The 12,707-nt window shown below is 36.5% G+C and overlaps 1 protein-coding gene across 7 annotated transcripts in view; it reads right to left on the reverse strand.

Annotated features, from left to right (window-relative positions):
- The window catches only part of HOMER1 (homer scaffold protein 1), a 133,453-nt gene that overhangs the window by 36,988 nt on the left and 83,758 nt on the right, over positions 1 to 12,707 (reverse strand). For 6 of the 7 annotated variants that reach the window (XM_026073767.1, XM_026073762.1, XM_026073764.1 and 3 more), the window contains one exon: positions 4,896 to 5,052. In XM_026073767.1, coding sequence (XP_025929552.1) covers positions 4,896 to 5,052 — 157 coding nt within the window. Of the gene's footprint in view, positions 1 to 964; positions 4,187 to 4,895; positions 5,053 to 12,707 lie in introns of those variants that run through there. The other variant, XM_026073769.1, reaches the window with a different exon arrangement.

Raw genomic sequence — 12,707 nt, forward strand, 5'->3', positions numbered from 1 at the left:
TTTTTATATCTGTTACTGATCTGTTCTAAACTCATGAATCCCTTTTGACTTCAAAACTCTGCAGGGTGTGTAGGAGTGCTCCCCAACCCCATTTAAGGGAAATCCTTGTTGTTAAGCTGCTTCTGAGCAGATTAGTGGGGAGAAGGCTCAGAGCTCTAAGTTAAGCTCTTGACTGGGCATCATACCTTCCAAAATTATTATCTTTTGTATTTTAGAGGGAAAAATCCATACATTAAGGTAATAATTTTTTGAAAAATGTAATGTGTGACAAAATACCAAAGTGCAGTATTTTTGACTTGAGCTTGCAGTATATCAGAAGAGAGTACAAAACTTTAGTTTATTGAGAACTTTGCACTCAGCCACACTGAATCTGTATTCTATTTCCTCTCAGCTTTAGGCACTACTAATGCAGAGAACAAACAGGAGAAGGAAGACAAAGGCATCAGAGAAAGCAAATAATGTAGGTTAATGTGAATAATTGAAATGATAGATGAGGAAATCTCATACTTAATCAGAAATAGCAGATAATAAATTAAATTAATTTAAAAAATGGAATAAAAACAATCAAAGAGAGAAGCATTTTTGTTTCTGTATTTTAAAAGATGTAAAAATATACAAATAATGTGGCATACAGAAAAACTATTTCAGTCAAATTTGGAAACAATTATAGAATAAAAAAGGTTGGCTTAAAAATAATTTACAACATCTTAAAAAGTAAAGATTACAATGAGTACTGTATGGCCCAAAAGACCCAGATTATCACAGTGAATGAGAACAATGGAAAATAGGAGAAGGGTGAGATATAACTGTAAAATCAAAGGATGTTTATAAATATGACATGACAGAATTCAAACTGCAGAAAAAGGTATATAAGAACTCAACTAATAAGATATTATTAACAATTAGAAACATATTTCTATATTTATATAAAAAGGAAACTATTTATATAAATAAGGCTATTTCATAAAGTTATTAAATAAAGAGGAAACTAAAGATAAAAAGAGTAAGATAAAGTTTACTAATCAATATGCATTACTTCCCCCCCCACACCACACTTGACATAGAGGATATAAGTCTGCTGTAGCTTGCAGATAAGATGACTCAGGCACCAAAACTTATATACACCTAACATATATATACCTAAAGCACATAAGGAGCAAATACCACAAGTACATTATATACAAACCACATAATATATTATTAAATTGAACTAAACATRGCAAACGGTGGTGGAAGACCTATTCTTCGTTTTGGAACCTTGTCTACTTCCTACAACACTGTGCTTTTATCAAGCAAGTGTATCACTCTGACACACGTCTACATACATTATTCCTCTCCAGTGGGTAAGATGCTGTGAGAGCCAACTTTTGCCTATAAAACAGCAACTAGACTACAATTTAACATGCAAACTCATTTCCAAACTTCCATATCTTCTTTAAATCAATGTTTCTAAGAGTATTTCTAAAAACCTGGTCTATTCAACTTTCCTCAGCAAAGTTTCTTTGGGATCAAACAGCATTTTTCTTCTGAATTGGCAACAGATGCAAGTTGCAGCATGGCAAATTCCAATTAGAATTAGGAAAAAAATCTTTACAGTGAGGGTGGTCAAACACTGGAACGCGTTGCCCAGAGAGGCTGCGGGATCTCCATTTTTTAGGACTTGTCATGGCCCTGACCAACCTGATCCTACCTTGAAGTTGGATCTAACTTCAAAGTTAGTCCTGCTTTGAGTGGGGGGATTGGAGCAGATAACCTAACCAAAGTCCCCTTCCAAGGTAAGTTTTTCTGTGATTCTGTGAACTAAGGATAGGGTTCATCTTACCTGACTAGAAATCGGGCTACGGGACATGTATTCTTCATGATGTTTTTGTCTCTCCATGAATTATAAAAATAAGATGGCCATCTTATACTAGATATGTAAGTTTTACATAAACTCAGGTGAGATGGATTTCAATTTAAGGAACATTTTTTTGATCAGTTTCAGCTACGTGTTTATATTAAGCTTAACAGATAAACCTAAAAGAATGGTAACACCGTCCAGAGACTTAACACTGCTTGTTACCGCATACACCATAGCCAGCAGTCTCCAGGTCTGCCCTTTTAATAGCACGTTTTCTGCCTGTGTAATGGAGAAGTATCTGACTTGCAGTTTCTTGTTAAAACCAGGGAATATTTCACATTTGAAAGATCAGTCTTGGGTTAGAACAGCTGTGGTATCCCATTATATGGATAACAGATTGACACTGGTTTTTTTTTAACATGATCTGCATACTTTTGCCTAAAGAGTTTGACTCACTGGGTTAGCTAAGTCTATCTTTATCTAAAATCAATTCCAACAGAGGACAGTACTCTTGATGAACTATCCTGTAGTAATCTACAGGCATGCAAAAAGAGTCATAGGCACAGAGCATTACTATCTTGCATGTGAGAAATCAATAAGAGAAAGATTTAATATGAGCATGTAAAAGGTGACCATAACAGCACAACACAGATGATTCCATGTTATAAGACTTTGTGTTTCATCAAAAATAAATAATAGACAATTGTAGGAAATTTGCTAGGCAAAGGTTATGAAAACAATCAGTTATTAATGCACGTAGCCACAAAGACTTGGTTACTTCTTTTGTTAACTGTACTATGAGGTTCAAGCAGAATCTCATTTTAAAACTACCTATATTCATTAATTCTATTTTCCAATAACAGATTTTAAATAAGACAAGAGTAAGAGTGACAGTAACATCATGTAAAAGAGATCTTCTACCATACTGCCATGCCTGTCTTGTCTTTGCAACAAAAGCTGTGAATATATTTTATTTTGAAGAATGCTGTCTTGCTAGGTCTGCACTTCAGTGATGCCTTCTTCACCAGAAAACTTATGCTGGAAGTCAAACCCACCCAGTCTTCTGCACTTTATTAATTAGTAGGTTGTAATTTAATCAATATTAACTACAAATGACAGCACTATCATCTATTCACAAACGTGGAACACTGTGATTAGAATTTCTGCCCTTCCAAAGGAGAAATTTAAATGAGGTAGCAAAGTGAAAATAGCTCTTTATACAAACACACATGACAAGCTTGTGTCTTCCTGGAAATTTTCTGAACAAAAACAGTTTTGTCAGCAACTGCCAATTTCTTGAAATGAAAGAACTTTGCAAAACCCATCAGTTTTAATTACACTTCATGCACTTCATGCATTTCAGCCAGCTAACACACATGCAGTTAGGGCCCCCCAGAAACTGCCATTATTCCCTATCAACTCATCTGGCTGGGACTTCAAGATCCTTGTCTTCAAGTCAGTTAGGTATAGGACAGCCACAACCTGACATTTCCCCAGTTTTCCAGACTCAAGGGAATTCTTGCTACTCTTCCAGACCTCCAGGTAGATGCAGCCTGCTGAATTTCTCATTCTCAGATCACTACAATTCTTGTCTCTGTGACTGCTAACAATCTCCAATTGTAACAATAATATGGATAGGTCCACCACAGGTTTAATAAAACCCTTTGCAATTTGCAGATATGGCTAACTATATTTGCCATACTTTATTTCATATGGGGAGTACAGCATTACCAAATTAAAAGATTTGGCCTATTTGCTACATGCCCTTTTCCCTCTGTCAATATATCCATGAAAGTGGCCTTCATGCAAAAATGTATATGGAGCTTCTGTTTGCTTTTATTTCCTGCTCCATGATATTTTTCTAAGTTAACTGATAGTAACAAAGCTATAATACAGTTCCATCAAAGACAGCTTTCCTCCATACAAATGCTAGTTTTCCCTTCACTTTGCACAAAAAAATGTCCTAGGCCATGATGACAAATTGATATGGATAAAGGTGGATAAATTATACCAATATATAAACAATTACAAGAGAAAAAAGAAGAGAAAAATATCATATACTTGTTTTCCTAATGCAATCTTCAGTCTTGAATAGTTCCTCAAATACTTCTTGCTGCCTCCATTGGACTGTAATTCCTGGTCTGCAATATCACAGCGAAGGGAATGGGACCCTGCCCCTCCTGTACGCATGCAGGGGCGGATCTTTAATTGCATATGGTGAGCTTTATTCTATACTTTTCTTTACGTGCAAGGATGAAGATGAAAGGAAGGTGTTGGTCTTTGGTATATGTGGAAGCTGGAACATGGTTCCTTTAACTTACAGATCTGAGGCCAAGTTTCTGTGGGCTAAAATGCAAAAGGGAGTCAAGTGAAATGCTATAGGGAAGGTCCTGAAGCAGATGTGATGGAGCTCGCACAAAATGAAGAGAGAGCAGCTAGCCAATGTGTCCTAAGTATCATGGCTTATATAACTCCTTCTGCAACAAAAACCTCTGCAGAAAAGAAACTGCTCAAAAGAAAGAGTATTTCCTAACTGAGGAACATTCTTTCAGTAGCTCCTTTCCACCTCCAAGGGACACCCCAGCTACAGCTGCTCTGAAGTTCCACCTGGAGATTTTGTGGGGAAAAAATATAGCTTGGGAAACGAGCAGAGCTCTTCCATCCACCTTTGATTTTGTTCTCTGCAAGCTTTTCCTTCAGCTTACCTAGTCATCAGGCTCCAGGCTGTATCCTTGGTACAAAGATGAGTTTCTAAGTCCTCCGTGTCATGTGGAAGAAAGGATATTCACATGAGGATTTGAGTGTGCTAAGGGGTGACAGGTATCCACACAGAATAGTGATATCTCGAAGGAGTGTCAGCACATTTGGGTGCATTTGCCCATGTGCTTTGTATGAGAATCCTGTGTACATTAAAGCGATCATTAATTTCTCTCTCAAAGATTTACCTAAAGCGCCAACATTAAGCTTATTTGGTTTGCTCCAAAATGAGCATATACAGTTACCAGCACTTCCATGACATGACCTTTAAAGATCCTGGCTGTTTGTCTTTACTTACCCGCTTATGAAGACGTTCTGCTTCTTCCTGATACGCAGCAAGCTGTTGTTTCCATTGTTTTACATTGGCAGTGGACTCCAGCAGGGCTGCTGTGAGCTTAGCATTATTACCCTTGAGTGTGGCCAGTTCTGCCTCCCAGTGCTTGCTGATTGTCGAACTGCACAGACAAAATGAGAATGGTCAGAACCCTGCGAATCTCTTTTTTTCTTTAAATGGCTTATAACATTTTTTCAAAATATTCAGGACTAAGAGAATTAAGCAAAAATCCTTTGACTGAAAGTTCAAATGAGAATGTAAGTGCTCAAAAATCAAAACTTTAAATTCAGAAAATACTCATCAAGAGAATTCTTAATATAGGGATATCATTATGTGAAAACAAACTCTACCCTCACAGTTCAACACTGCATTTTATTTTATAAGATGCTATGGTTAATGAAATTCACATCAGCTTCCCAAAAGCAACAGCATCTAATTCTAGAATATGTAAATGATTAGTCATCATTTTAATATACATGTATTGTTAGTACTTTTTTCATCTATTACTTTATGAAATACATTCTAGAAAAAGATTTGTCACCAACCTGATTAAAAAGAACTAATGTAGTGCTTTGGAACTACAGTTTATTTGCCTTAATGCAAGCCTTCTATGCCTGAAATATACTTTCTTTATTAAATACCATATTTAATTGTACTTACAGATTCAAAGACCTTGAATTTCACCACCATAAAACTATCACTGTTGATATGCCTTTCTTCAGCAAGATCAGCAAAGAGACTAAAGATTAAGAAGCACAGAGCTATTACTGCTTTATTGCAAAGAGGGAGCTGAGGCTGGGGTTTACTGGAGTAGCCTATGGAGCAACAATTTATTCCCTGAGCAAAGAAGGGGCTTTAATTTTCACAGCTAATTAGTCTGCCATCATCCACAGTCCCTACTTTGCACACAATATGCAAAGCAAAACCATGTCAAATACATCAGGTGAATGTATTAGTATACAAATAGGTCATTAATGTTTGCTTGTATAATGCCAATAGAATGTGAAGCGCATGCCTTTCTGAAAAACAGAAAATCATTCATTTTGTCTAATTAGATTACTAATAAAGGCATCATTGAAAACTGATGATCTCTAACTCTGGCAAAAATTATTTTGCAATATAAATATTATTTTGCACATACATTTATGGCATGCGATTTGAACTTTGTACGTATGAACAGCTAATCATTCTGTCACCATTGTACCCACCAACTTTCCTTTTTTCACTTCATACATCTGCACAGCCCATCCTACAACAGCACATTTCAAAAAGATTATGATTCTTGTAAAAGATCCTTAGGTATTCAAAACCAACCAGCCACTAAGGAATAATCATTATCAATTCAGATCACATTTACTGTTCCACTAAAATATGAGGTCTGATTCTTCCATGCTCCTGCATTTCCTTCCAAATACATACTTCTTACCCTTGGAGTACAAGTATTTTTTTTTTAATTCCTGTAGCATTTCATGATCTATTCAGCTAATTAGAAGCTCACCACTGGAAATTTTAAAACTTAAATGGCTAAATTAGAATAATGATAATCCTACTTCATCAGGGAACACTGACTCATGCATTAAAGAAGGTAAGGACTATTTCTGTAACAATGTCTACTCTTATGTTTCTCTGATCAGATTTACTTTTCATTTAAGGTAGCACAACAGATCAACAAATTCTGTAAAAAAACAAGCTAACAAAAATCTAGTTCATTATCATATTCGCATTTCTTCCCTGGGGTTCTGATCCTGCAAACAAATATCCACACCAGCGATTTCATGCAAACGAGTAGTTTCATTCAGTAGCCCTGCTATGGCAGAACTAGCAGCTGACTGTATGCATGTGACATGTATACGTTTACAAAATGCGCCTTGCTATGCATCTTTCCTCACAGAAGAACAATACATACAAGATTTTATATTTAAGTAGCATAGCAGATTAAAAGCTTTATATCCAATAGAGTTACAGGCTGAGAACTCTTTGATCATTTAATATCGTAATTCAACATGCAAAAACGGTAATGAATGGATTTTTTTCAATATAATAATTTACATGCCCACAGTGATACAAGGTAAACGTGTAAATAATGAAGGTTCCAGAAGCCAGATCCCTAGCTGTTGCTTAATAAGAATGTAAGTGGGATTCTTTGTGTTATTCACCTTTACTTTTTCCCAGTGTCCTTACTACCCTGTCAAAAAAAATAAATCTTGTGCTCTTAAGTTTTTCTTCTGCACTAGAATGTCAGCATTAAATATGAAGCATGTATTTTCTGTTACTGCTATAGTTACCCAGATTTAAAACTCTGAAGTTGTCTTTGGAGCTGTTTATTTTTAAACTGGCCATTTTCAATAGGACTGTACCAGTATAATTTCTCAAGCTTACTTTTATCCCTAAGTAATCTATATAGTGGGCATGAACACATCTATTGTAATGTATATGTTATTTGTTCGTAATACATACTGTTTTTTCTATAAACAATTCCTTCTGTACCTTCCACAGATTGTACTATGGCTCCATAAATATAAACATATTTACTTAAATTAGTCTAGCACTATACCTGATAACACATACTTCCCAATAGTACTTCCCAACTATTTAGGCTTATTTTGTTTCTTCTTGTAACATTCCACATTCTCTGAAATAAATACAACTACGGGATGGATATCATATAAAGTACCAAAGACTTGAAGGTTTTGCATTTCCACGCTTGATAAAATCAGGACCTGGTTGAAACAACCTTTAACCAGTCCCAGCAGTGCTGATTTACTCTTCTTCAAATAATTTCTTGACAATTTCAACAGTTTCTTGTAACAACATAATTATTGCTCAATACTCTCTTCCACTATACGTTTGAAAACAAAGAAAACACTTAAAACTGAGAAGGATTGTGATTGTTGTTAAAACTGGAAGATAGCACCATCAAGTAGGATATGAGGGAGTAAGAATGTCTAACTAGACACCAATATAACCTAATAACATGTAAAAAGATCCTATCTACAGACCCTAAGCACTGAAGGAAGAAAGGGGCTGTGGAATGTCACCCTCCGAGTACTTTCACACAAAATGTGGGGTTTATCTAACTCATGGCACACACACCCAGTTGGTACAAATTGCCCCTGAAGGCAAGATTGTGCATGGAAGTTAACAGTGGTGGGATGCTTTATTTCAATCTGCCCATAGTTTGGGCAGATGAACTAAAAAAATGATAATTAAAGTTAAGTTATACTTAGTGGATGATTTGGGTTAAAACTGGTCTTATTTTGATTTAAATTAATTATTTTAGGAACAGGTAAAAGGACACCTATAGCAGGCTGTTCTTAAGCCACACTAAGAGCATCTGCATTTATGCCTATATCTATAGAGCTATATCAGTTCAAAGTTATAGACAACTCCAGAAACACACCCTTTTGGCACAATGAGAATCCTCCTTCAGTTAAGAAAATACCGGGGCTAACATCTGGGACAGGAAATACACAGATCCAGAAGCTGAAAGCACAGGCATGGAAAATTCAAAGGGCTCACAACCACTGCCATAGCCCAGGGCCAGAATTTTGATCATGACACGGCTGCGCTACAGTCCCTCAGGATAGGTAAGGCAGGACTACAGATCTTTCTCACCAAAACTTTTGCTTAATTCCCATTTGAAAGGCTTTTATTAAAAGGAATCAACTTTACTCTCAAAGCATTAGATTTTGTCACAAGAAATACAGATTTCTGTCAGATTGACTTAAAAGTTGCAAACATCTATCTAAATGAAAAACAAAACATCCTTCATGTGTTGTGAGATTATTTGTCCTAAAAGCACATGAAATCACTTGCTCAGTGATCAAAGTGATCCAAATTGCAACTTCTACCAGAACAACTTTCAGGTTTATACCACAGTGCAAAAAGCAGAGCTGTATTATAAATAGGGGACACAAGGACACACACGTTTTGAATCCTGCAGCATAAGAGTTCAACCTATATTTATATTTTGTTTTGTTTTATTCTGAAAATCATGCATCCCTTTTCTGGCAATATCACAATTTTAATACTTATTTCTTCAGACTTGTCAGAAGTAACATCACTGACTTCCTGGTATGCTTTAAGTTTCAAGACGTCTTTCAAAACAGAAACATTCTTAGCGCTTCTGGCTCTTGCCTGTTTCCAAGCATGAAAAATTCTACTGAATTTTTTAAAACATCAGAATGTAATATAAAGCCTGGTCATTTCCCTTGTGAAACTTCTGAATGTCTGAAAATAAAGTAACAAGCCGCTTTTCAAACATAGCCACAATAGGATAGGATAAGACAAATACAAGAGGGAAAACAAGCTTGTGATGGACAACAGCAAAGTACAAGTTTTATTGGATTAACTGATAATGGTATACAAAAAAATGCTTCCATAACAGAGGTTTAGGTCATACTGACTGTTTGTAAAATTAACTTTAGAATGCCAGCTATACAGAGGATCATAATTTGTTAGTGAGCAAGAGCTCAAAACTCTCCCCAAAATCTCAGATCCTTGGTGTACACCATGGTATTTAGTATGAGTTTAATATCAGATGGGTCTACAGTCAGAACACTGTATGGTGCTCCATTTTCAAGGCAAAGGATTCAATATCAAATATTTTTTAATATTTAACACCTGTGACAGAGTAATTTGATCACTAATGCAAAACACTCTTAGAGCAACTGCTTACTGGTATCCTATGACATAATTGTGACACCCCTTAAAACTAAAGTAGAATTCAATGGTCTTCCGTATTTTTAGGCATCCTGATGAATTAATATCGAGCCTATCGCCGTTCCCATCGGGTATTAGTTACAACTCCAGCAAGTCACTGAGGAAGAGCTTTGCTCTCTGTCCATCTGTGACCCGAATAGAGTGCCAGAGGCTATAAATGCATGATTATCTTTCTCAGCAAAGTAGGTCACTTAACAAAAATTAATCCTAAAAGCTCCAGTCACCACATTTAGCCAGTTGGAGAAGACTTGCAAAGACAGGGGTGGGGGGCACACATTAATGAGTTGCATTTAGACAGAAGTTATTTCGAGAGATGCTTTCATGAAGCAAAGAAACAAAAGCAGTCCCCATCAAGGGAGATTTTCTGCTCTTTGAATTAGAATCAGTAACATATCCAGCTTGCTGAATTGTATGTAATATAAATAATATAAAACAAGCTTTAAGTTTTATTTCAGATTTATAGAAATAAATTATGTGCAGAATTATGCTTTATTAATACTTTATGTTTTTAATATTGGATTGAATAAAAGAATTGCTGCTTAAAAAAGGAATAAATTTAAAACTGTACTCTTGAGTAACTAGTTCTTTGCAACTGCGGATACAGTAGAGTAAGTAAATTCTTCAAGTGTTGCTGTGATCTGCACTGCAGATAACTGGCGAGCAGTACTATCTTGGGATAGCAGAAGTGAGGAATTCAGTTGAATAAAGACTGGAGTGCTTCTCTACAAAATTTGGCATCTGCTGTAGTAACTGAATCCATAAGACTTGACAAATATGAATGGAGCATACTCCATGTAGCTGCTGTGCAGATTATAAATAGTGGCATGTTTTGGAAGCAGACCAAGAATCTGGTGGAGTGAGCATTACCACTCCGCAGGAGAGGTATGTCAACCAGCTGGTAACAACGCATTAGCTGTGCTGGCAGCAAGGGGTGATCCTTTCTGACAATCTTGCTGGTGAACCTTACAGAACAGCTTTCCCCAAGCTTTGCACTTTTGCACTTCTGAAGTGCAAAGCAATAGTTTAGGTTCATGTAAAACTCCCACGTGAATCAGGGAACGAATTCTGCACAAGCTCTGTATAGAGTCCTCCATATAAAATAAAGCCACAAAAGAGTCCTTCCACAAGAGCTTGAAACTGGATATTGTTCCTGTCTGAAATAAAGAAAACTGAAAACACTTCCATGCGAATAAGAGGGTAAGCTTTGAAGAGTGCTTTAAGGTAACTCCATAAGCATCAGATAATGCTGAGTTCCCAAGCTGGAATGGTGAGAATTCTGCAATGGGCCGCGTTTCTTATTGTCTACATCTAAGTGATGCCACTGTCCCATTAAAAATGATCGTCTTCTTGGTACAGAAGATGAGTGCGGCATCCCTCAATTTATTTTGAAAAACTCACAAAAAGCTTCCTCTCTCACTCATGCTAAGAATGAAAGCTAAGCTCCTCACTTCATGTCCTGATTTAGAAGAAATTTTAAACAGGCATTTGGGGAATTTCATCCTTTTTCACAGATTAGGAAGGGCGTTTACTGTGACTATCTATTAAAATCACAAAATCACTTCATGACAGAAAGGATTTAAACATGATGGTTTCAGAGTTTTTCCTGCAGCCAGTCCAAAGCATCATATGCCCTTGGGCACAAAACTGAAATTTCTTAGTCTCTCTCTCGAATATTCAAAGCAAAGCTGGAAATAAAGCAGAAAGGGGTTCTGCCATTTGTTTAATTATACCTAATTAGGAAACCTAGAGTGAGTGGGAATGAAAAAGGAGCAGYGGATTAGGTAGCCATCAGGTCCTACCTCACTGTTCCAGGAAGAGTCATGAAAGAAGTCTTGAGCTGTTCTGCCATTCTTGTCTTTGTACAAAGCCATCTGCTTGTACAGGCCCAACAGTCAAAAGATTCTGAGCTTATGAGCATGAGGGACAATCATCTACAATATATTCAAATAATTCAAGTAAAGGACCGGCAAAAGAGGGAAAGCAATGCTAAGAATGACAGCTTTTGCAAGAAGGAAATTTTAAAAAGAAAAATTACCTCTTGGTGGCTACTGCTTATTGCTTTTATCTGTAGTTGTGATTAAGTGGACACATGCAAAAGGAAGTCATATTGGGTATTAACTGAAGTTTTGATAAATTGGAATTTATTAAAAAAAAAGGGGGGGGAAGTCCCCTCAAAATTATAATCAAGAGATAATTACCAGGAAATTGCTTTGAGTTAAATATTTTGAGCAAGGCCAATGAAAAACTAATTAATATTCAAAGAGATCCTTATCCTTAATTAGAGTATTCAAAAGATTTTTTAGCAAAGGAGGATAGCTCCCCTGGGGAGAGAAGTAGGAACATTAACTGAGCATGAAAGATCTGTTCTTTCCTTTGGGATAAGGAATATCTACACCATGTCAATGGAATTACATCAGCACAAAACCAGGGAAACAGAGTTGTGAATCAAGCTCTTCAGATGGAATAATGTACGCAGCTTAAATGACAGATTTGATCATAGCAAAAAAGATGAAGGAGGCTCTTGAAGCACATCATACTTAAAGTGAGGAGACTAATAACAAAGGCACACATACCTACCGAAAAGTAGCAAAGGCAGCTGAATAGCTGAAACTGCCAGGTGAGAGCATGACTTTAGCTGAGAGTCTGTTGTTCATTACAAATGTTGAAAGTTTATCCCCTTTCAGGATATGCCTTTTTTTGCACACCCCTTTGCTGAACTCAGAGCTACAATATGCTTGAACCCCCAATTCCTATGTCAGTGTACAAGGCAGGACATGCAGAAGGCCTTTTCTGCTAAGTTCAGAAGAGGGGTGCTTATGGAGTGATTACAGAGTTCTCTTTTGTGTTGTTTACCATATATGATGCTTCATTTGCATTTAGCCTTTCAGTTTGACCATGATCTCAGATTTTGAATCGTCTGGAGCACACATCTAGCCTGTACACAGCAGAAGAGTTGTGTCCATTGTTCTGTTATAGACAGTTGTGTTATTAGATGTGTCTTTTCTTACACTTTGAATATTAGCTCACTGGGGTAGGGTCAAAATCATTGCAGAA

This window comes from Apteryx rowi, unplaced genomic scaffold (genome assembly GCF_003343035.1).
Source record: "Apteryx rowi isolate R43461 unplaced genomic scaffold, aptRow1 scaffold_377, whole genome shotgun sequence".
Taxonomy (NCBI): Eukaryota; Metazoa; Chordata; class Aves; order Apterygiformes; family Apterygidae; genus Apteryx; species Apteryx rowi.